Source organism: Ochotona curzoniae, unplaced genomic scaffold (assembly GCF_017591425.1).
Source record: "Ochotona curzoniae isolate NIBS_2020 unplaced genomic scaffold, NIBS_Ocur_1.0 contig_3819, whole genome shotgun sequence".
Taxonomy (NCBI): Eukaryota; Metazoa; Chordata; class Mammalia; order Lagomorpha; family Ochotonidae; genus Ochotona; species Ochotona curzoniae.
In genome coordinates this window covers 254,377-273,773 of record NW_024466004.1, presented here as the reverse complement: position 1 = coordinate 273,773, position 19,397 = coordinate 254,377, and the positions used below count along the sequence as shown (strand labels likewise).

At 55.5% G+C, this 19,397-nt stretch overlaps 2 protein-coding genes across 6 annotated transcripts in view; both read right to left on the bottom strand.

Moving 5' to 3' along the window:
• Positions 1 to 386: 386 nt before the first annotated feature.
• Positions 387 to 3,479, bottom strand: ZBTB9 (zinc finger and BTB domain containing 9). The gene is made up of 2 exons (XM_040983197.1): positions 3,309 to 3,479; positions 387 to 3,134 (listed from the first exon to the last, which is right to left on the bottom strand). Exon 2 carries the CDS (start codon positions 3,055 to 3,057, stop codon positions 1,621 to 1,623), a length of 1,437 nt encoding a protein of 478 aa, XP_040839131.1. The 5' UTR covers positions 3,058 to 3,134; positions 3,309 to 3,479; the 3' UTR covers positions 387 to 1,620.
• A 715-nt stretch (positions 3,480 to 4,194) lies between these two features.
• Positions 4,195 to 19,397, bottom strand: part of SYNGAP1 (synaptic Ras GTPase activating protein 1) — a 29,983-nt gene continuing 14,780 nt past the window's right edge. Inside the window, exons 8-19 of one of the 5 annotated variants that reach the window (XM_040982933.1) lie at positions 17,549 to 18,172; positions 17,277 to 17,421; positions 16,933 to 17,077; positions 15,260 to 15,496; positions 14,932 to 15,133; positions 14,649 to 14,827; positions 14,017 to 14,058; positions 12,582 to 13,653; positions 12,052 to 12,225; positions 10,257 to 10,468; positions 9,532 to 9,622; positions 4,195 to 6,110 (exon numbers count right to left, since the gene is read on the bottom strand). In XM_040982933.1, the coding sequence (XP_040838867.1) occupies positions 5,964 to 6,110; positions 9,532 to 9,622; positions 10,257 to 10,468; positions 12,052 to 12,225; positions 12,582 to 13,653; positions 14,017 to 14,058; positions 14,649 to 14,827; positions 14,932 to 15,133; positions 15,260 to 15,496; positions 16,933 to 17,077; positions 17,277 to 17,421; positions 17,549 to 18,172 (3,270 nt within the window). In that variant the 3' untranslated portion in view covers positions 4,195 to 5,963. Of the gene's footprint in view, positions 6,111 to 9,517; positions 9,636 to 10,256; positions 10,469 to 12,051; positions 12,226 to 12,581; positions 13,654 to 14,016; positions 14,059 to 14,648; positions 14,828 to 14,931; positions 15,134 to 15,259; positions 15,497 to 16,932; positions 17,078 to 17,276; positions 17,422 to 17,548; positions 18,173 to 19,397 lie in introns of those variants that run through there. The other 4 variants (XM_040982934.1, XM_040982938.1, XM_040982935.1 and 1 more) reach the window with 4 other exon arrangements.

Below are 19,397 nucleotides of genomic sequence, written 5' to 3'. Positions count from 1 at the left end.
GGGTGCCGGTTTGTGTCCTGGCTGTTGCACTTCCCATCCAGCTCCCTTCTTCTGACCTGGGAAAACAACAGAGGATGGCCCAAAGCCTTGGGACCCTTAGCCCACATTGTAGACCTGGAAGAAGCTCCTGGCTCCTGATGAGCTCAGCTCTGATCCATTGCAGCCACTTGGGGAGTGGATCAGTGGATTGAAGATCTTTCTCTGTATCTGCTTCTTTGTAAAATCTAACTTTCCAATGAACATAAACAAATCTTAAATATATACACATATATAACATATATACACACATATATATATCACATGAGCAACCCCTTTAATAGAGAGCCAGTTAAGAGGTACTCATCAACACACCTCATTCAAGCAAAAAAATTTGTTTTTTCTTTTCAGTCCTGAAAAGCTGGGTTGCTCAGTTATTCTGAGGCAAGTCAAGGACTAAATCCAGAACGCTCTCTTCACCAGTTTGAAATTATCTCACTCTTCCCTCATCAACAACACCTAGTGCAAGCATGTACCCAGTCTAGCTCTATTCTCACACAAATTACTCAGTCCAGCCCATTGTCAGTTTAGATTTCATGGTAGTTTATTTTAGAAGAAATTCAGTAATTAGGAAACTGCAAATTCTCCAACCCCCAATTCCCATCTCTGCCTACAGTCCCTCAACAAAGGAACTGTCTCTATCGCCTGGAGGCAAGAGGGAAAAGGAAGGGGCGTCTGGTCCCACTGTGCAGTTCCGCTCTATTCTTCAGCATGTGCTGTCTTGGCCCTGAGTTCCTCTGACCATGGCAATTTGCTCAGAGAGCAGCTACCCTGAGAGCATGTCCGGTCAGCTGCCAGCTCCTGAGTTCCACGGCCACAGTCCAGTCATGGGGATCAAAACACAACTCATTGATTGTGGTCAGGCAGACAAGAGGCACTGGTTGCTGATGGAACACCCTCCATCGAAGAGGGTAATAGGAAAGACAAGTGGAATGCTCAGCTTGTTAAAGTGCTCACTACAACATAAAACAAAGGTGCAGGGAAGCTGGCTACTAGTGAGGAAGCGATGGTGGCGGCTGGGGGTGGGTGGGTGCGTGGGTGGGGAACCTTCTGCAAAGACCAAAAGACAGGACAAAGCAGAGTACATTAACAACTCTGCTCCCATCATTCCATGAGGGACAGCCAAGCTTGGAGCTTAAGTCTCAATTATCTGACCTCTGAATGAAACGTACCCTGACTAGAGACCAGCCTTTTAGCTCCTTAAGGAGAATGAATAAAACATGACCCATTATGCCTTTCGGCACTGTTTTCATCAAATAACCTAATCTGAAATCTAGTTTTCTCAATGGATACTACTACTACTACTACTACTACTGCTACTACAAAAAGGTCTATTAAGGTCAAGCAATTAAGAATGGCCTAGAAATAATTTTCCTGTAGGGGGCTAGCAAAAACCTGAGGTGAGATGAGAAATATGAGTTTCCAAATCTGCCAGGCTGAGGTCTAACACCCAAGAACAAGAGATCCATAACACATTTTATCACTTAGCATGGTTATGAGATCCAGGTCTGGGGTAGCAAGGGCGAGAATCCATCATCGGCAACGGCTACCTTTTCCTCCAAGTTTGGAGGATGGTCTCAGCTGTCACTTGTAAGTCCAGTGGGCAGTGGCCCAGCCCTGGCCCTTACACAGGTCTCGGTGGCGCAGGAAACAGGCATGGACCCGAAACCGACGACCACAGTGGGGACAGGCGTGCAAGGCTCCAGCATGAGTCTTCATGTGCTCTGTCAGATGATGCTTCAGCTTGAATCGCTTATTGCAAATGCCGCAGCCAAAAGGCCGGAGGCTGAAGGTCAGCATGATGTGGCGGTCACGTTTGGGCTTCACCGCAAACCGTTTCCCACACAAGCAACCGAAGCGCTTTCCGTCAGCAGGCGGTGCGCCGCCTAGCTTCACGGGACCATGCACCGCCTGCCCGGCCCCCCCAGGTCCTCCACCGCTGGACAGAATTTCATTCCCATGGAGATCCACTGGTTTCCAGGAGGCACCCCCTCCCCCAGATGCTGCCCCTACTCCTGAGGGCAACATGAACCCAAGCTCCCCACTCCCCACAGTGTCCCCTCCAGGAAATAGTTTGGTCTCCTCCTTAGTACCTCCAGAAGGGGTTCCACCTCCTGACAACTCCTCTTTAGGCTCAAAAGGTTCCTGCTTAATGTAGAAGATTTTAGGGGGCAGCACAGCAGAAGGGGCAGGAGTGTCAGGTGGTGCACTGTCCCCCTCAGAGAGCCTGCAGGGAGGGGCGGACCCCGGCAGTGTGAGGGATCCGTGAGGACGGGGAAGACTCCCCGATACCCTCTGCGGTTGTGGAGTCTGAGACAACGCTGCTGACCCCTGGCTCTCATCATCATCTTCTTCCTCCTCCTCCTCCTCTTCTTCCTCCTCCTCCACCTGGATCTGCAACACCTCTCCCAGTTCACTCCCCTCCCCTCCCACGGGGCTCTCAGTGGACACGGGCCTCTCAGCGGGAGCAGAGGACTGGGCTGGGGGCTGGAAAGGGGACGCGCGCACGCACCAGCTTCCTGGAGAGGACGAGCTGGACAGCAGCGCTTGGTAGGAGGTCGCTCCCCGGCCCGAGATGCCACCACTCGAAGTTTCCAGCTCTCTGAGGATCTCTGAGCACTGATCCACGACCTGCCACATCTGAAGGCCACTGGCCACAAGGAGATGAGCAGGGAGAGCATCCAGGGGCAGGCGGAGGTGGCCCGAATAAATGAGCTGCAGCAGCCCCTCGAAGGCGTCGGCTTCGATGACACTCGGGAGGGTGAGGCGGGGTGCATCACCCAGAAGCAGCTTGTCGTGGAAGTAAGGGGAGGCGGCAGCCAACACGGCTTTGTGGGCCCTGAGCTCGCGGCCCTGCACCAGCAGGGACACGTCGCAAAACTTGCCCTCCAGTCTGTGGCGGTTCAGGGACTCGAGCAGGGACGAGCTGTGCTGAGGGAACTCGATCTGGATGGTCCGCGGCGTCGAGCTGCAGGCTGCAGAGGAGGGCCCGGGAGGCAAAGGCAGCGAGGTATTCTCCATGGCCTCCTCAGAGGGATCCCCAGAGGGCTGTGCGGAGGGGACGTGAGGCTCAGAGTGGAACTCCCAGGAGAGGAAGGCTGTGGAGGAAACAGACGGGGTGCGGACGTCACACGAGCCCCCACAAAACGGGAACCGTGCCTGCTCAAACGCCCCGACCCCCACACCTGCGTGAGGAAACTCTAGGGCCAGCGGTGCTGTCTGCGGCTCAGTCCCGCCCAGAGAGGAGACAAAAACAAACCATTAACACTAACCCGGGTTCTGGGGCTGCCCGGCCTTGCGGAAGATGAGGAGCTCCTTCGGCTGAACCTCGCCAGCTCGGGACGCCTCCTGACCCGCCGATTTCCCAGGCAGCCGCAGCCACCCGGACGCCCGCGCTAGCCCGGGACCCCCGGTGCCTTGCGGCCGACACGCCCCCGCCGTGGCACCCGCCGCGAGGCCCTGCAGAGTCGGGGCAGCTCCAACGCCGTCTTGGCCCGGAAGCCAGCCCGCCCCGCCGGACGCCGACGCCCGGAGCGACGGGCGGGGCCGCCGGCTCAGCCAATCGGAATGGAGCGCTCTACAAGCTCTGTGTTGATTGGCTTCCCGGCGAGCGGGGAAGGCGGCCGCGGGAGGATGGAGTTGGCTGTAAGTGGGTGCTGCGGGTGGGAGACGGCGGGCCGCGGAGCACAGCCCCGGGAAGCCGCCGCTTCCCAGGGATTAAAGGTAGCGCCTCGGTGCTGAGGGACGGGACGAAGCGGTCCCTACTTTGTGGGCTAGGCAATTGCTCACGTTCCTAAGCCTTCGTGCGTGGGAAACCGCAAGTTCTTTCCCCCAAAACCGCACGGAAATTTTTTATCCAGCCGTCAAAACCACTTTATTTCTGGGGTCTTTGAAAAATAGAGAAATGCAATGTCTCCTCCACGCCCCTTGGGGCTGAGAGCGAAGCAGTGGGTGTGAGCGCTAAACGGGGGAGTTTGGGGAGCACAGAAGCCTTCCTCGCTGAGAAACAGACTCGTCTCCTTGCGGGATCGTGAGGAGACGCTGGCATCGGGCAGGGATGACCCGGCTTTTCTTCCAGGCTGCCTGCCCCCTCTCAAAAAAAAGCTATCACCCCGCTGATCCTGTAGAGAACCCAGGCTAAGAAAGTCGGCACGATGATAAAAGAACAATCTCCTTTTATTAAACATGATTTTTCTGTTTCACCACACACTCCAGAAAAAAAGGAAATGGGGCTGGGAGTGGAGGAAAAAAGGGACAGTGGTGGAGGACAGAGAAGGCTGGGAGTGGGGACGGGGCGGGAGAACGAGAAAACAAAATAAAACAGGTAGGAAGAGCATCTCCCTACCCTTGGGGTGGTGGGGAGGGAAGCGAAGGGGCGGGGGGGAGGGGGCCAGGAAGCTCTGTACAGGGGGCGCCCCCAGCCCACACACACACACCCCGGATATATACAGTACAAACCCCAGATAATTACAACAGCCAAAGGGGAGAGGAAAGAAGGAGGCCGAAGAGGGAAAGGCCTGAGGTGGGGAAAGCAGAAAGGGCATGGGGATAAAATTTCACATATTTACAACTTTTATATAAGTATAAATTTGGCCCCGGCTGGGTGTATGAGTGTAGAGGGATGGTACTGAAGGGGATGAGGGGTGGGCTGTCCATACAAAAGAAAGAAGGGAAGGGGTCTGGGAAAGACTCCATACCAAACGCCAGGAGGGGGGAGGGGACGAGGCTGGGAAGGGGACAGCAGTCAGGGAAGAGGGGGTGCCAAGGAGGGGCTTCTTCCCTCCCGTGGCCTGCCCGCCGCAAACCCCATCCATCCTACCTCCCCTGTCCCGCCAGAGAGCTATGTACAGAGAAACACCGAAAAATTGTGGAGCTGGCGGGAGGGAGAGAGGTGGAGGGAGATTGAGGGGGGAGGAGGGGGAGGAATAGGGAAGCCCAGCCCTGTCCTTACATCCCCCAGGGGACAGAGTCATGGAAGGGGAGCCCCCCCAATACCCCTCCTCCAACACAGGTCCCCCCACCCTGGGGGAGAGAGACATGGCTTTTCCTAGAGTAAGTTCCCCCCTCCCCCTGGGAGCAGAGACCAAGAGAGAGGGGAGGGGCGGGAGGGGGGGGGACAATGTATGTCAGTGCAGGGCAGATCAACAAGTCTGTCCTTCCAACATACACACCCTCCTAAACCCTACCCCATCACCCTCACCTCAATTCCACCCCCACCCAACACACTGGGGCAGGGGAGGGCAGAAGCCCCCTCACCCCGCTCTGGGACCAGCCGAGAGCAGATCAGGTGTGGGGAGAAAGGGAGAAAACTCCCATTCTCCCCTTGCCGCCCCCTCCTGCCCTGGTGGCCCCCTCCACCCCATCTGGGTCCTGGGTGGGGAGGGAGTAAATTTAAGAGTGGTGGGAGGAGAAGGAGTTTGTGCGTGCTGAGCCCCCCCAGACGCTCCTGAGAAATCAAGGGGTAATAGGGCCCCCTCACCCGGGGTCCCCTCCCCATAACAAGGGGGGCAGGGGAGGCCAAAATGGGGCGGTGGAGGGGAGTTAGATTGTCAGCTCTGGTTACTGCTAAAAAATCACCCTGAAGTTGAAAGTTTGGAGGTGCCACACCCCCAGGGTGGGGGGTGAGGGTCTGTCCCCCAGTGCTCAGGGGAACGATGAGGCAGAGGGTGGGGATAGCACCCCGGAGTGAAGGGGGTCTGTGTGGGGGTAGGCGTCCTGGGGCAAGGGTCCCTGGGGTGGGCAGAGGGGCAGCACCCCGACAGGAAGGAAAAGAAGGCGCTCTCCCTCCTGGGAATGGTGCAGTGGGGTGGGGGGGCATTCAGGGAGGCAATCCTGCTGTCCCTCGGTGCCGTCCAGTCCTGGTGGTCGGTGCTGTTGTGGGGTGGGGTGCACAGGGAAGGAGTAGGTGGTCGGTGAGGCTGGGCGGGCTAGTGGTCTGCGGTGTTGCGGAACTCGCCGTTCTCCGTGATCTGCAGCCGGGGTGGGGGAGGCGGGGCTGGGGGGGCCAGGCCGTTCCAAGGTGGGGCCAGCGTCACACGCGGGTTTGTTGGACCCAAGGGGGGAAGCTGCCTCTCCTGCAAGACACCAAAGAGGAGAGCGCGGACTTATTGAGACGCTTCGTGGGGGCCTGGGTGCTAGCCCCCCTGGCAGTAGCCCCCGCCCCCCCCCCCCCCCCCGTGTCCCACAACAATTCCCACAATCTTCCTCTTTTTACTTCTCACCTGCAGGAGCCTCTGGGCTTAGGAAGAATTTTACCCCAGGACTCCCAACAGGGGCCTTCAACCCAGAGTCATCACACCAGGAAGCCAGCTTTAAAGAAACAAACTCCTGCCTTAGCCCCCATCTAAGCCCTCTTAGCTGCACTGATACAGTCCCTTCCCCGGGCGCCCTCCTGGCCCACCTCCACTCCCAAGTAGGCGCTCGGTATTGAGGAACAAGGGGAGGCAGTACAGCCAAACCTCATTAATCCAGACCCCTGTTGGTTTGGAATTTCTTCACAATTTGAAAAGAAAAAAAAAATTTAAAAACCTGCTTGCATTTTCCTTTATTTATAAAGAAAGGGTGTACTCCATAAATAAGTGGTAAAAATGTGTATGTGGGAGGGGCTATTCAATATGTAGTGGAAAACAGACTTTTAAGTCCTCTCTATTCATGAATGCATGCTAAGGGCCTGAGTGGAACCAGCCTTGCTCACCAAATGCTACCTGCTGTATGTATTCTGAGGACATGCATTTCATTAGCTAGACACCATGATTCAGTTTTGTCACTGAATGGCCATCTTCTCAAATATGCCATTCCACATTAGAGATGTTTAACTGCACTGGGAAGAAAGGAAGCGGATTCGGGGGAGAGAACATTCTCGTGGGAGGTTGGTGGGAGCTTTTGCAGCGCCACTGCGTGCCCCTATCTGCCTCCCTGGGAAGCAGGATCTGCCTTTGTCCCTCTCCACCCCCACCTTCCTTTCAGTCCTCTCAGAGCTCCTGGTGAGAGGGAGAGATGCCAGGCCTTCCTCCCACCCCTGGTCTTATTTGCATTACCCTGTGTGGCTTCTGGACCAATTTCTGGTTCCTGCTTACAGCCTTACCTTCTCTGCTGGGAAAAAAGATGGGCCATCTGAATGCCTCTACACTTCAGGTCACTCAAGCTAAACACTGATACTTAAATTAATGGCTGAGTTGCAGAGGGATCAGTACCTCTAGGTGGTTTAGAACCAATGTTCCGATTCTTTCCTGGGCCACAGGAGATTTGGGCCTGGCAGTGTACCCATGTCTGAGCCTACCTCTGAAGGATACAGAAACATTCCAAGCTGCCTAGGGCAGCTCTCCTTCCTATCCCGGGTTCCAAGACCTCGCCCCTCAGAAGGTCACCCAACCCCAGCCTTCACCCTCTTAGCTTGCTTGGGAGCTCACACACTGCCAGTCAGAGATGAAGTTGCAGCTTGTGTCTGAGTACAGTGGGAGAGAAGGGGGAGAAACTCAGGTTCCATTCCCTCGGCTTGTCGGCTGGCGACAGTGCAAAGGCATGTCCCCTACACCCCCATGCACCCAAATTTAGAAAGTAGATAAATTAGGGTGCTCGCTATTCATTTTATAGAAGAATTCGCTGCAGGAGTCCTTTAACTGGTAAGGCCCCCTGGTGCCTTTCAGCATCTGTTTACAGATCACTAACTACTTTGACAGACTGGGCAAGTGGAGAGTTAAAATTACAGTACCCACTGCAGCACAAACCTACGAGAAAATAAGGCATCTCAGAAATGACGTGTGGTTGACAGGTTCCCATTTACAGGCTTTTAGGTGGGATGATGTGTCCGGCAAGGCCCTGGGGTGGTAGGAGAGGAGGAGTGAGTAGCAACAGAAAGGGGAGGTTACTGAACGTGCTGCTGGCATCTGTGTGGCAATCAGCATGGCTCCTGGTCTAGGCAGATGTCTTAACCCAGAGAGGCAGATCCGCATCCTAAGGTCTGTCCAAGGTTCCCTTCTTGCTTCTCATTTCACCCACACTGTTTACTGTTGGGATTCAACAGCATGCTTTATTTTTTTTTTCTAGCCTCCGCCTCCACTCCCCACCAAGGAAGGCCCACTCCTAATTCCTACCCAGGGGGTGCTAATATAAGCCTCAGTGCCTACAGATGTGGGCAAGGAGGAAGAAAGGGGTGAGGAGTGGAAAAGAGGAGGGTGAGAGAACCAAGGTCAGGAAAGGAGAAAACCCCAACCTACCTGGGGCAGCTGGCACAGCCTCTACAGCCAGGGTCTCCCAGCCCATCCTCATCTCCACCCCACTAACCCACCCATCGGCAAGGACACTCTGGTGAAATGGGGGGTGACAGACAGACACTGGAGAGGAGGAGGAGGGTTGAGTCAGGAGGAGGCTGGGAGGGCAGGGGTGACCTGTGCATGGCTCATCTGTCTCTAGGGGCAGACTCTCAGTATTGCAAAAGTATGGTTGGAGAGTCCAGGTACACCGCAGCCAGTGCTCCCACTGCCTGGTGTCTTGGAGAAGGGTCTGTGCAGGCGGTATAAGGAAGGGAGGTTCTGTGCAGCTATTGGTGTGGTGGGCAACAGTGATAGGAGTTGAGGCTGTGGAGAGTGGTAGGGGAGTGGGCTTCATGACCAACCTGCAATGGTGCGGAGTCACCTCCCCCTGTGTCCTCCGCCCGTGGTCAAAGCGGAACCAGGAGAGTTACCTGATGAGGAGCTGCAGGGGGAGAGAGTGGGGTCACGGGGTCAGGAGCCTGGGCAACAGTGGCAGGAAAGCCTGGTGGTCAGAGCGGAGGAAGGAGTAGTATGGGTGGGAGAGTGAGAGGAATTGTGGGAACGCAAGGGATAAAGGACGCAGAAGCAGGGGGTGGTCTTTAAAGGTGACTTGGCAAGAGGGGTGGCGGGGTGGGGGGAGGGCTAGAAAGTGAGGCAGATGAAAGGGGAAAGCAGGCCAAATGAAGGCTGGGCTTCAGCAGAGCAGATGAGGTGGGAGCCCTTCGAGATTGCAAAAGTTGGAGGAAGGTCTGCAGGAGCAGCCAAGGAACAGAAGTAACAGGGCACCCCCCAGGGATGGGACACTACAGGCAATACCATTATGTGCTCTGTTCTAGCCCCAGGCCCTGGCCCAAGGGAAGCTCAGAGAAAGCTGAATCTCCTGCCTTGAAGGGGAAGGGACAGGGCAAAGGTAGGCAAAGAAGGGACAGGGACTCAAGGGAACTGGATGGAATCCAAGGCAGAAAGACTGAGCCTCTGCCAGAAGACCCTGAGACGCAGACAGGGCTGGGAAGGTGGGGTGGGAAGGCGTAGGGGAGGGGCTGACACTGCCAGGAGTGACAAAGGCACGAACGACGGGATGAAGATGGGGTCACCAGGGGGCTGCTGACAGCAGCCAGCGGACAGACAACAGGAAAGACAGATGGCGATGGGACTGGGGGTGGCCAGTGCGGTGAGTGCACGAAGGACAGTGGGATGGATGGGGATGGGACACGGAGAAGATAAATGACATTGTAATTTCCACCTGAGCGTCGAGCAGCCTCTTCTTGGGTTCGGGCAGCGGCTCAGCCATGGCGGGGTGGTCCCGGCGCAGCTCCTCCTCCACCAGCATCAGCCTGAAGGGACGGGCTTCAGTGGGGTTAGTGGCGGGCACGGGCTTGCAGCCTGCCCCTGCAACACCCGATTCCCCGCAGGCATCTGCCTCTACCCACCCCATTGTTGTGACCTCACAGACTCCTTGCTAGGCTCCTGCTCCGCACCTTCCTGTTGGGAACCCTCACACTCCCTTCTGAGGACAGCACTCTGCACTCCCAGAGACCTCCACCAACTAGACACCTCCATCAGGGCCAGATGGACACATGCTTGCCCAGTAGAGGTATGTTCAGGAGCCACACTGACTAGGGATCCCTGCCTATCTTGGAGGTGAACATCAAAGGCAGGGTTGAGAATAAGCAGTGGGGAGTTCCAGCCTAGGCAGAATATGGACTGAATAATAACAAGTTGGTTTTCCAAAGAACTTCAGAAAGTGCATAATGAAGACAGAGGTTGGGGTTTGGCACAAGGTGCATTTAATGCATGGAGCCAAGTGGTCTCTCCCCATCTGGTGGTGGATGAATGGGTAGCATCCCTGGAGGAGGGTGGTGGGCACTCCCAGTGATCTCCTGAGTTTGGGCTGGGGACTGCAGGTGTAGCTCACTCACTCCACCCTTAGGCTCGCCCTTGCTACCCCCTCCCCAGGCCGCCCCTCACCTGCCGATGATGCTCTTGATCTGTGAATCCTTTTCCACCTGCTGCTGCCTCAGCCTCTTCTCACTCTGTTCCAGCCGGGCCTGATACTGCATCAGGATCTTGCTGGTCTGTTCTTCCTGGGATAGCAGTCTCCGCTCGTACTCTTCCAGCTTCCGGTTGGACATGTGCAGCCGCTCCTTCAGTGAGTGGATCTCCTCCTCGTACTCCTTCACCTGCCCGCCGGGCACACGACCCCGCACCATGAGGGGTGCTCTGCTCAGATCCCTTCCCTCCCTGTCATAGCCACTACCTGGTAAGGGGCAGCACATCATCTTCCCTAACCCTTCCCTGCTGGTCAGCCACACTTGCACACCTGCTTTAGGGGACCATGCTGGGACGGGGAAGCTCCCTCAAAAGAAAGCAAGGTCACACTCACACCCTGAGGGATGCATGGGCCCTGTGCATCTAGGTATTTGAGGACCCTGTAGAAACCCAGAAACACCAAGATAAGGTGAGACACCCCCGTCCCAAACCAGGTCACAGAGTGCAAAAGGGAAACATGGAAGAAAAGACACTGGGTGGGAGATGCAGGTGCTGCCTACATGAGACTCCTTGCTTGATTTCACGTCCTATGGATCATGAACCTCCCAGTGAATCCCAGGCTGAGCATCCAGTAACACACCTCTGCAATAATGAACTGGGATTTGGCAGGTGGGGGTGGGGGTGGGATGGGGTGGTGGCTGCTAGCTGGGCTCAAAAGAGTCACTTTATCTGCCCTACTGGCTCTGAGTCTAGAGCCATGCTACTGCAGTGGCCACTGTCTCCACTGCAGCTGTTTAAATATAACTGAATCTTAGCTCTGCTGAACTGCAACCAGCCACAAGTGGCTAGCAGTCTCTGGATTGAGCAGTACGTTACAGAGTGTTTTAATCACTAAGTTCTACTGCTAGTGGGGCTAGAAGTTCTACTGACAAGCATCCCTCATCTGAAGTAGACAGAAAAAAAAATACAACAGATGATTTTTTTTCTATTCTCTCAACAGAATACATACATAATCAACCCAGTTCTGAATACAGAGATGGCAATTCATTGCCTGTGATGGCTACCTTGGGACAGTATGGTTTACTTCTCATGGAAGTCGCTGGAGCAAGTCCACCTAAATCAGTTCCAATGTCCCCTGTGCTCAAAGACCACGGCCCCTCAGAAGCCTCTTTCCAGCTCCCCCCATTTGGGGGTCATACACACTTTATAGAGGAGCCAATCCAGCAACACCCTCTTCCTCAGAATCCTCAAAGCAACATTTCCCCCAAGTAACTTGTGCTAACCTTTGGCTGCTCTTCACCCTCTGGATGGCCCTTCTCCATTTGACTGATGCCTGCTTTCCAACACACAACCCCTGCTTGCTGACCCTGTCTTACATGCCCCTGGTACAAGGAAAAGTGACCCCTTTCCCTGCTCAGTCCATGAGCTCCCACTGCTAGTAAAACAACCATTCTCTTCCTCAGCAGTGAAGAGCCAGGGTTCAAGTTCCCCCTGGGGAAGAATGGCAACAAGCCTAAAATAGAACATGTTTTCCCCCCAGAGAGTCAACAGCGTGTGTAACGGACAAAACAAAGCTGAAACAGGCTTATAACAGACTGTGTCTCCCTGCTCTGCTCTAATGGACAAAAATGTTCTCATGAGAAGGGATCAGGTCTTTCTGTCTTGTCTTTCCATCATAACTACCTGATTCCAGTTGCCTCCCCCTGGGCGTGAGCAGAGGTCACCTCCTGGGTAAAACGAATATCTGGGACTCTAGGAGATAGGCCCACCGTACCCTATCCAGCCGGCTCTCATCCATCGATTTCGAGTATTCCTTGAGCTTGTACTCTTCCCGCTCAATGTGGGCACTCTCGATGTCAGCTGACAGGTGCGGCATATTGGAAACCCAGGCCACTGTGCGCTCCGAGGCTGGCATCGTGGGGTTCAATGTGGATGGTGTCTGAGAATGCTGGGACACGCCAAGTTGGGGACAGACAGGAAGGGTGGGGAAAGGGAGGGTGCCATTTAGAGGAAAAGAACATACCCAAAAAAGATGGTTCCCAATCCTGGTCACTTCTGAGTGCTACAGAAAGGACTTTAGAGCCTCTACCCTCTGGAGAGACTCAAAGAAAGAGACCCTTTCTCCTGATGTGCAGCCCACAGCCATAGTGCCTAAAACAGCACACAGGGCACTGCTGGCTCTTTAATGAAAGAAGATGAGATTTTAACTTCAGACCAAAGACTGTTCCACTCCCAACTCCCACCCTACTCCTTTCTTCCCTTCCTGCCCTTTGCCTACCCTACCCTCCTCTTGCCCCAACCTACCTGCTTGGTGATGGAGGGCTTGAGCCCCCCACCCCCTCCGCCACCGCTGCCCCCGCTGCCCCCAATGCTGCCCTCCTTGCTGAGGCTCTGTTGCCGTGGACGGGCGGGGCCATAACTTGGCTCTGGGGACTGCAACAGATTCCCGCTGGATGGCCGGGGTTTCTGAGCGGCGCTGACCGTCAACTGCTGGGACTTGCCCCTCTGCAGAGGCGGTGGCTGGCCTCCACCACCCCCACTGCTGCCCCCACTGCCCCCACCTCCGGGCCCTGAGGGGGCTGGCCTCTGGGGACCGATGGTGATCTGGGGAGGGGACAACATGTGCTGCAGGTTGTCCTGGAGTGAGAGCTGCCGACGGGTGAAGTCAGTGCCAGAGGGTCCAAACTCATCACTGTAGCTGTGGCTGTGAAGAATGGAGGCGGCAGGGGGCTTGGGGACCCCTGAGGATAGATCCTCACTCTTGCTATAGCCATGGAATGGGGCGAAAGTGTCCCCAGGGGGCTCACCACCTCGATGGTGGTGATGGTGGTGGTGATGGTGATGGGAGGAGGGTGGGCCATGACCACCACCCCCTCCATGGCCTGCTGGGGGACCTGGCCCATCGGCAGCCATGTGGAAGAGAGGGTTCTGGAAGGAGAGGGGGATGCGCAGTTGCTGAGCAGGGACACCGTCCGTGGTGACACCCATCTGGCTGAGTCGCATGCCAGCGGCTGTGATGGACGAGCCACTCCCTTGGGAGAGGCGTCCAGCAGGGGCAGGCCGCAGCCCCAAGGCTGCTGTCAGAGAGGCCTGGCTCGAGTGCAGCAGGTCCCCAACAGCTGCCAGGTTGGAAACACTGCTGCTATTGAGGCGGCCACCGGGCCCATCACCCTGCAGGTCCAGCATGGACACACTCTTGTTGACGCTCAGCATCTTCTGCTCTGGCTCCGTGATATCCGAGCTGCTTGTGCAGTATGCTGGCGAAGAGCGGGCCAGAGGCGGACGGCTGACATAGAACAGGTCTTTACCCCCACCTGGTGGTGGTGGGGGCGGCTTTTCCTTGGTGGGGGAAGGGAGGCGAGCCATGTCCATGGAGCTGTCAGAAGGCAAGGGGCACACAAACAGAAGATAAGACAGGGTTCCAGACCACCGCCTGCTATGTACTGGCACAGGCCCTGAGATGACGAGTGGGACCCCATGAGGGATAGGCCTAGAGCCAGTGGTGGCAGCCTTGAGGAAGGCAAGCAGGAAAGGGAAAGGACGAGGCCCTTCTGGGAAGGGCTGAGGCCCAGAGGAGGGGAGATAGGGGCAGAGAGGAAGGATGAGGGGCAGGCCTGGGCAGATGTGGAAGAAATGAAGTGCATCAAGAAGGAAAGGAGAGGAGGAGGGCGAAGGTCAGAGGAACGGGAGGGAGTCGACAGGAGAGGAGAGGAGGGTGGGGGAGGGGAGAACCCCTCACCTGTTGAGGCCTCGAGCCATGAAGGACTGAAGGTCGATGGAGCTGGAGAGAGATGGAAAGAGGGGCAAGAACAGACGGAGGAGGAGAGAGGTGTGGACAAATGGAAGGAGTGGCAGGAATGGTGGATTGGGTATGGTGTCATGGAGGGAGAGACACAGGCAAAGGAACAAGCAGGGTGATCATCAAAATAGTCAGCAGCTGAGGCCTGGGTGCTGCACATGCTCCCTCCCCGCCATAATGGGTGCTGGGACTTGGGAGGCCCCAGGGTTCCCACTGTTTCTTGGTCTAAGTGCCGGAGCACGGGGAGAACAGAAATACTTGGCTCTTCTGACACCACATGGCTGAGCCAGTGTGTAATGTCCAAACCTCTGCCTGGGGACATGCATGACTGAACAGAGCAACACGGCACACGCGGCTTTCAACTAAGCTGGGAGCAGCAGGAGCCTTGGCACTGTAGCTGGCACTCTGCACGACTTGCGCCTCAGTGTGAAAGGGCTCTTAGTCTGCCACTGGTTGCACCTGTCTCCCTACCCCTTCTGCCTGACAAGCTGCTAAAAAGATGCACGTGGTACCCAGTGAGCAGTATGCAAAACGGGAGAGATAGGCCTCCTGGAAGGATCCAGGGTGTTCACCTGTTGAGGTCCCGCATCATGTAGCCCTGCATCTCGGCTGATGGTCCCCGCAGCACCACTGGTTGAGGCCGGGGCCGTTCACTCTGGCGGCTCGGCTGCCTTTGGATGTTGGGGTTCCTCAGAGCTGTGCTAATGTCGTTGAGGAGCCGGGGCAGTGGGCCCAGCTTCAGGAGTGCTTCCTGAAAGGGTGAGACTGTTACTTGGGGCTAACAGGACACCCTAAGAGGACATGGGTGGGTGTCTGAGCTGGGGTGGTGGGGATGTCTGGGGAACAAGTGCTGACCTTGCTGAGCTGGGGCAGCACCTCCCAGAGCAGGGCATGCAGTGTGGAGAGCTCTCGGCCCAGGTCAATGTAACCCTCAAAGCTACTGCTATTGGTCAGCGTGTCCAGGTTGGAGATCTCGTACAGGAATTGCTGCATTGAACCCCACTCCAGCTCCAGGAACTCATTCATGAATCCCAGGAAGTCCTCCTTTGAGGTAAACCTGGCCAAGGGATCCCAAAAGCAGAAGTCACACACTGTCAGAAGGCCTCACAACTACCCACCCATCTAGGACCTCCGGGATTTCCATAGACCCTTCCTGCCTCTCCCAGCCTGAGGCTTCCCTCACTTGGAAAAGTTGGCCAGGTTCTGGATGACCTTGGCGATGAGGGTAAGGGTTCGTGAGGTCTGCTCATCTGGATACTCCTGCATGAGCCCAAAGAGGCTGGGCGACATGATGGCTGGGCAGAGGAAGCGCAGGAAGAGCGAAGCACTGATCAGCCTGTCTGCGATGTCCTCCCGGCCCCGCTCTGCGCAGCGCAGCCGCCATGATGCAAACACTTCCTTCAGCTCCCTCGGGAACACGCTGGGGGGGAGGGGCGGGGAGACAGAGAGAGAGAGAGAGAAAGAGAGAGACCGGGACTGAGCCCCAGAGACCCTCAGCTTCCAGGGAACATGCTGAGGGGGGTGGTAGGAGGTGAAGGTGTGGAAACAGAGGTGAGAGAGACAGGGGGAAGGGACTGCAGGAGGAAGACGGAAGGCTGCTGCAAGGAGGGCCACGGCAGAGGGGAACAGAGAGAAATGGAGTGGGGAGGGGTGGAGGAATGTGAGAAGGTGAGGGAAGAGGGACAACATGGGGGAGAGACAAAGAGAGGAGAAGAAAAACAGACACCGGGGAGAGACAGAGATGGAAGAAATGGAGGGTCACTTGAGGTACAGGGAGCTCGGACCCCCCAACTCTTCTGGATTCCAGGGAAATGGGGATGGAGGTGCCCTAGGCAGGATCCCCAGTCCCTGGAATGGCTCAGAGCTCATCCCCACCCCCTTCCACTTCCACTTCAACGTCCCAGTGACACCTTAAACTTGATTTGTGTAAAATAAGGCTCACTACCACCCCCACATCTCCAACAGGCTCCTCCTCCTCCTGCCTTTCCTGGTTCTGTCATTGAGACCAACCTCCCCAGCAGCAGCCTCACGCCTGAGGCAGCCTGACTTCCGGTAGGCAAGCCTCTCCTGTCCAATCAGCTGACAGTTCCTGCTTAGCCCTCCCTCCAGCAGCCCCTCAGAGCTTTGCCCATCACCATCCTGATTCAGGATCTGATTTTCACACCCAATCCATTGGAAAGAGACTCCAGCAGCCAACTGTTCTGCCTACTACAGCCAGTTCCCAACCCCACTCTACTCACAGACTGATCTTGCTCAAGAAACCTGAGCCTCCTGGCACCAGCACCTTTAATGGCATCTCATGACCTACCAATGAACTCAAATTCCTTACACCTGAGGCATTCCGGATCCTGATTTTCCCCCCATGCACAAGTTTTTCCTGCCACTCTCCATTAGGAGCCATCTGCTCCATTAAAATTGCTCTAATTGCTGTCCCGGAAAGCTCCGGGCCTTCCCACCTGTGCACATATGACTGCCCCACAGCCTGCCCCTGCAATCTTTCTTGCTCACTGTGTCCATATGCCAGAACCTGACTCTGCTCAAAGGCCAGCTCAGGAGGCACCTCTTCCCTTGTACTTCCATGATCTGCCTCACTTGACCCTGTGTGGCACGGGAGGCCCCTAACTCAGCACTAATATTAATACTAATACATCATGATCCTGTGTATCTAATTTATCCCTTATTCTAGGGGAAACTCTCCCAAGGGACCAGGTCCCATCCATCTCTGTGCTAAGCACCCAGAATGATGCTTTGCCTACAGACTGGTGTTCAGCCCTCTTGGAGGATGGACAGATAGATGAACAGAAAAACACATAACTCCCCCAGCCCTGGCCCCCAGCCCAGCGTTCCCAGTCTCACCAGTGAGAGTTGACCACCTTGCACAGGGCCAACTCACAGCACATTCTCAGGTTGGCCTGGTGCTCTGCCAGACTGGATGCCGTGCACTTGATGGGGTCCACCTCACAGTTCTCCTCAGACTCATACAGAGCACGGATGAACTCCCCTGGGAGTCGGGACACAAGAGGGAGCAGTCATGCTTTCCAAGGGCAGGGGCAAGGTGCTGACTCTGCGAGGAGAACTACACAATCAAGTGGCTGGAGGGTAGAGTTCTGGAACTCTCTTGAGAGTGGGCAGGGGATGTGGGCATCTGTTAGGTTTGGGAAGGTATCTATTAGGTTTGGGAAGGTGAGGGTGGGCCATACCAATGGCATCCTTGAGGTATTTCTGACCAATCAGTCTCATATACTCTTCTATGGCTTTAGTGGCGAGCGTGTTCTCGCGAAAGATAAGGTGCTCCCGTTCCATGAACCGGTCTACCTCAGACATGGCCATGTCTGAAAGGAAATCCTGGAGCCAGGGGAGGGGAGGGGGGATCCAAGGTCAGCCTCAGCACCCAATCTCATAAATTTGCACTGTCCTCATGCCCTTCCCACCCTCACCCCAAGGCATCTTTCCCTGAGAGCACAGCACTCACCTTGGCTTTGCCTGTACTCTGCAGAATATGAACCAGTGCACTGGCAACTTCCTCCTTGCCTTTGACATTGAGGGCGGGCTCTAGGACTGCACACAGCATCCGATAATGGTTGGTGACATACTCTGCAAACTCTTTGTACAGCTCCATGGGCAGGATGCTCATTGTCTGGTACCGTGCCTTCAGCCGCACAGCTGGGCAACCTCCCTTGCCCTTACCCCCTGAGCCGCCCCCTGAGCCTCCTCCTCCTCCCGAGCCCATGCCCCCGGAGCCCCCACTGCCTGTTGGCAGGGTTACAGGGTACCATTGCTCCGTGAAGTGGCGCCCAGCCAGGGTGGCCACTGGCACAGTCACTAGGCCAACATAGCCTGCCTTGTCCTTCTTGCGCTTTTTGTCTGAGTCACGGTACAGATGCAGCCGCAGGGCACGAACAGCCGGCAGGTTGTTAAACTCGAAGTGCTCGCCCCAGAAGACAGTGTCCCCTGAGGCGGAGCGGGGCTTGGAGGTGGTGCGTGCATACAGCATGTCATCCAGGCAAAGCTCGCAGTAGTACCGCTTCTTGGGCGGCAGCTCCCGGGCCTCTATAATCCACAGCTTCAGCACATTGTCTACCCGGCGACTGTTGTCCTGGCATGGGAGGGGGGGCATGGAGGATAAAGGGCAAGAACAGAGGGACAGAGACAGTGATAAAGTGGGTTAGAGATAACAGGTATAAAGATAAGAGGGTACAATGGAGGGAACAGCATCCCCCCAGAATTCATGTCTACCTGGAACCTGTGATGGTGACTTATTTAGAAGTTGAATGCTGGCTGATGTGATCAAATTAAGATAGGTTATACTAGATTAGGATGGCCACTTAATCCAATGACTAATACCCTTATATGGAGAGGGACATCTGGAAACAGAAACACACAGAAGCCAGCCAGCCCTGGACAATGGAGGCAGAAGTCAGACACAACTACAAGCCACAGAAGGCCAAGACCACCAGCAACCTCCAAAAGCTACCAAGAGGAAGTAAGGAAGAGCTTCAGAGGTCGTGTGATCTTGCTGACATCTTGGTTTTGGATCTGTGACCTAATGAACTGTGAGAGAAAACATTTCTGTTGTTTCAAATGACCCCATTTGCATCAGCTTATTCCAGCAGCATTACGAAGCTGACACACAGGTTGGCTGATGCAGTCGATAACAGAGTCAGTAACTAAAACCACGAACAACAGCAACTCAACTGGAATGTGCAGACATGGAAAGTCCTGCCAAGACCATCAAGAGTTGCACAAAGTGTAACTGTGCATCAGTGATGGGACAGCTGGTATAAGAAGGGCCGGGGGACAGGGCTGAGCAAGGCTTCTGGCAAGCCTCAGGCAAAGGGCTGGAAGCAGTATGGTATTCAGACTCTGCAGGAGTCATATGTTATCCAGCATCTCAGGTCAAGCTCTGTCAGGACAGAGGGCAACAAGCTGTTCCAGAGAAGAGTAACCAGGATGGAGAGCTTGGCTAGATACCTGGATACAGCTAACAGAACTGGGAATTGTTATCCTTGGAGATGCAAGTCTTGGAGAAAACACAGATTTAGAGAACTTCTGGGCCAAAGGTACCTTAGAGATGCCCTAGTGCCACCCCATTCCCACCTACTCGGCACAAAGGAACTTAAGACACAGAGTGCTGGCTAACTGAACCTCATGTATTCTGCAGAAGTACTGCCAATGGGGACTGGCTTGGCCACTGGGTGGGGTACCAGGGAGGCGTTCCTGCAGGGAAGCTGGACCAGAGGACTTGCAGGGCTCCATCAACTCTGCAAGTCCGTCATGTTTCTGGGTAGGGAACCTCTGATCATAAGGTAGGGTAGTGGTAC